This window comes from Chionomys nivalis, chromosome 10, assembly GCF_950005125.1.
Source record: "Chionomys nivalis chromosome 10, mChiNiv1.1, whole genome shotgun sequence".
Taxonomy (NCBI): domain Eukaryota; kingdom Metazoa; phylum Chordata; class Mammalia; order Rodentia; family Cricetidae; genus Chionomys; species Chionomys nivalis.
In genome coordinates this window covers 9,142,304-9,144,094 of record NC_080095.1, presented here as the reverse complement: position 1 = coordinate 9,144,094, position 1,791 = coordinate 9,142,304, and the positions used below count along the sequence as shown (strand labels likewise).

At 41.3% G+C, this 1,791-nt stretch overlaps 1 gene segment (V, D, J or C); it reads right to left on the bottom strand.

The window, feature by feature from the left end:
• Window positions 1-344: 344 nt before the first annotated feature.
• Window positions 345-841, bottom strand: LOC130882769 (Ig heavy chain V region 3-6-like). The segment is given in 2 exon segments: window positions 345-682; window positions 764-841. Coding segments are annotated over 2 exon segments (381 nt in total).
• Window positions 842-1,791: the final 950 nt, after the last annotated feature.

Genomic DNA, 1,791 nt, shown 5'->3' with positions numbered 1-1,791 from the left:
CCAAAGAGCTACTATCATTAAAACATATTCCTACAACCAGAAAGATGGCTCTGTTGATAAAGGCTTCATCCACATTCAAAATGACATGAAATACTGCCTTGTACCCTGTCTTCAGTGACACAGTTAGAAACAAATACATGTGGCTTCACAAAAACAAAATATTTCATGATCAGAGAGAGGAATGAACCTCTATCTTGTCGGTTCTTAAGCAGTTAGAAGAAAAGCCAGAGAAAAACCACGTGTTTTTCTTTCTTTCTCTGCCAGTTTTAAAGTTCCTGAGAACAGTTAAGGCTGAGCTCCCCCTGCTGGTCCAGAAGTCCTCTACAGGGAGGTTTGTGTCTGGACTAATGCTGAAGGTCTCTCACTGTGTCTCTTGCACAGTAATATGTGGCTGTGTCCTCAGTGGTCAGAGAGTTCAGCTGCAAGAAGTACTGGTTCTTGGATGTGTCTCTTGTGATGGAGACGCGGCTCTTAAATGATGGGTTGTAATCAGTACTACCATCGTTACTATATATGTACCCAATATACTCCAACTTCTTCTCTGGGGACTGTCTAATCCAGCTCCAGCCGTAGTAACCATTGGTAATGGAGTAACCGGTGACAGAGCAGGTGAGGGACAGTGATTGTGACGGCTTCACCAGGCCAGGTCCTGACTCCTGAAGCTGAATCTGGGACAGAATTCCTTCAGACAAAAAAGTCAATTCTGTCAATCACATGTTGTCAGAACCCCACATGGACACATGTATGAAGTGGGAACACTCACCAGGAAGGGCTGTCACCAGGTAAAGAAGATCAAACAGTTTCATCTTCCAGGATACACCTCCTTTTCTTCAGAGGTCGGCCTCCTTGAGAGAGATGTGAGCTCCCACTGTACAGGAGGGAATTTAACATAGAGGTAGAAGATACATTTGCATGAGGGAAGTCAGGCTAGACTTTATAAACTGGAGGTGGATACTACCCTACTTGGTTATTACAATATGGTGAACAGTGTCTCTGACTTCCTACAGATAGAGTCTGGAATAAGAGAGCATAGGTATTACACTCATACATGCACACATCTTGGCATGAACTCGCATCCACTTCCTAGCCCACCCTCCTCACCAAATTCTTCTTTTCCTGTATTTTTAGGTCACAACTCAGTGCCAACCTTCTGTTCACACTACATTCCCTGAGTTCTTGATTTTTGGTTAGTATGCCCAAACTGCTACTAATGTTATTCTCTTTTCTCACCCAAGAAATGGGATTCTGATGTGTAATAATTTTTGCACACTTTAAATATGCATTATTCTCATTGGTTACTAAAAATCTGACTGGTCTACACCTGGGTAGGAAAAAATGGTGCAGGAGAGTAAGACTAGGAGAATTCTGAGAAGATGAAGGGCAGAGTTACAAAAAGTCACCAGGAGATGCAGAGGAAGAAGTACAGGATGGAGGAGAGGTAAAGACAAGAGCTATGTGGCAACATATAGAATCATAGAAATGTATTAATATAAATAAAGGTAACAATCCAGTGATATTGGATGAACATTTAATTTATTATTAATTATCAGTTTACCTTATTTGTTTACAGGCAGACTGGGGAAAGAAAAGTCTCCTACAGGTTTCCATCTTTCCTACAAAATGTGACCATTGACATATTGTTGTTGTATAGGGACCACACCTAATTCTTAATCCATCCAGTTTGGGGAATGTAGAGTAATTACATTCTGAGAGATGCAGCAGAGAATTCTGCACACCATGAATTTGATAAAGACCTCTTGTATAGTACAAATTGTCCAAGGTCTCTCACTC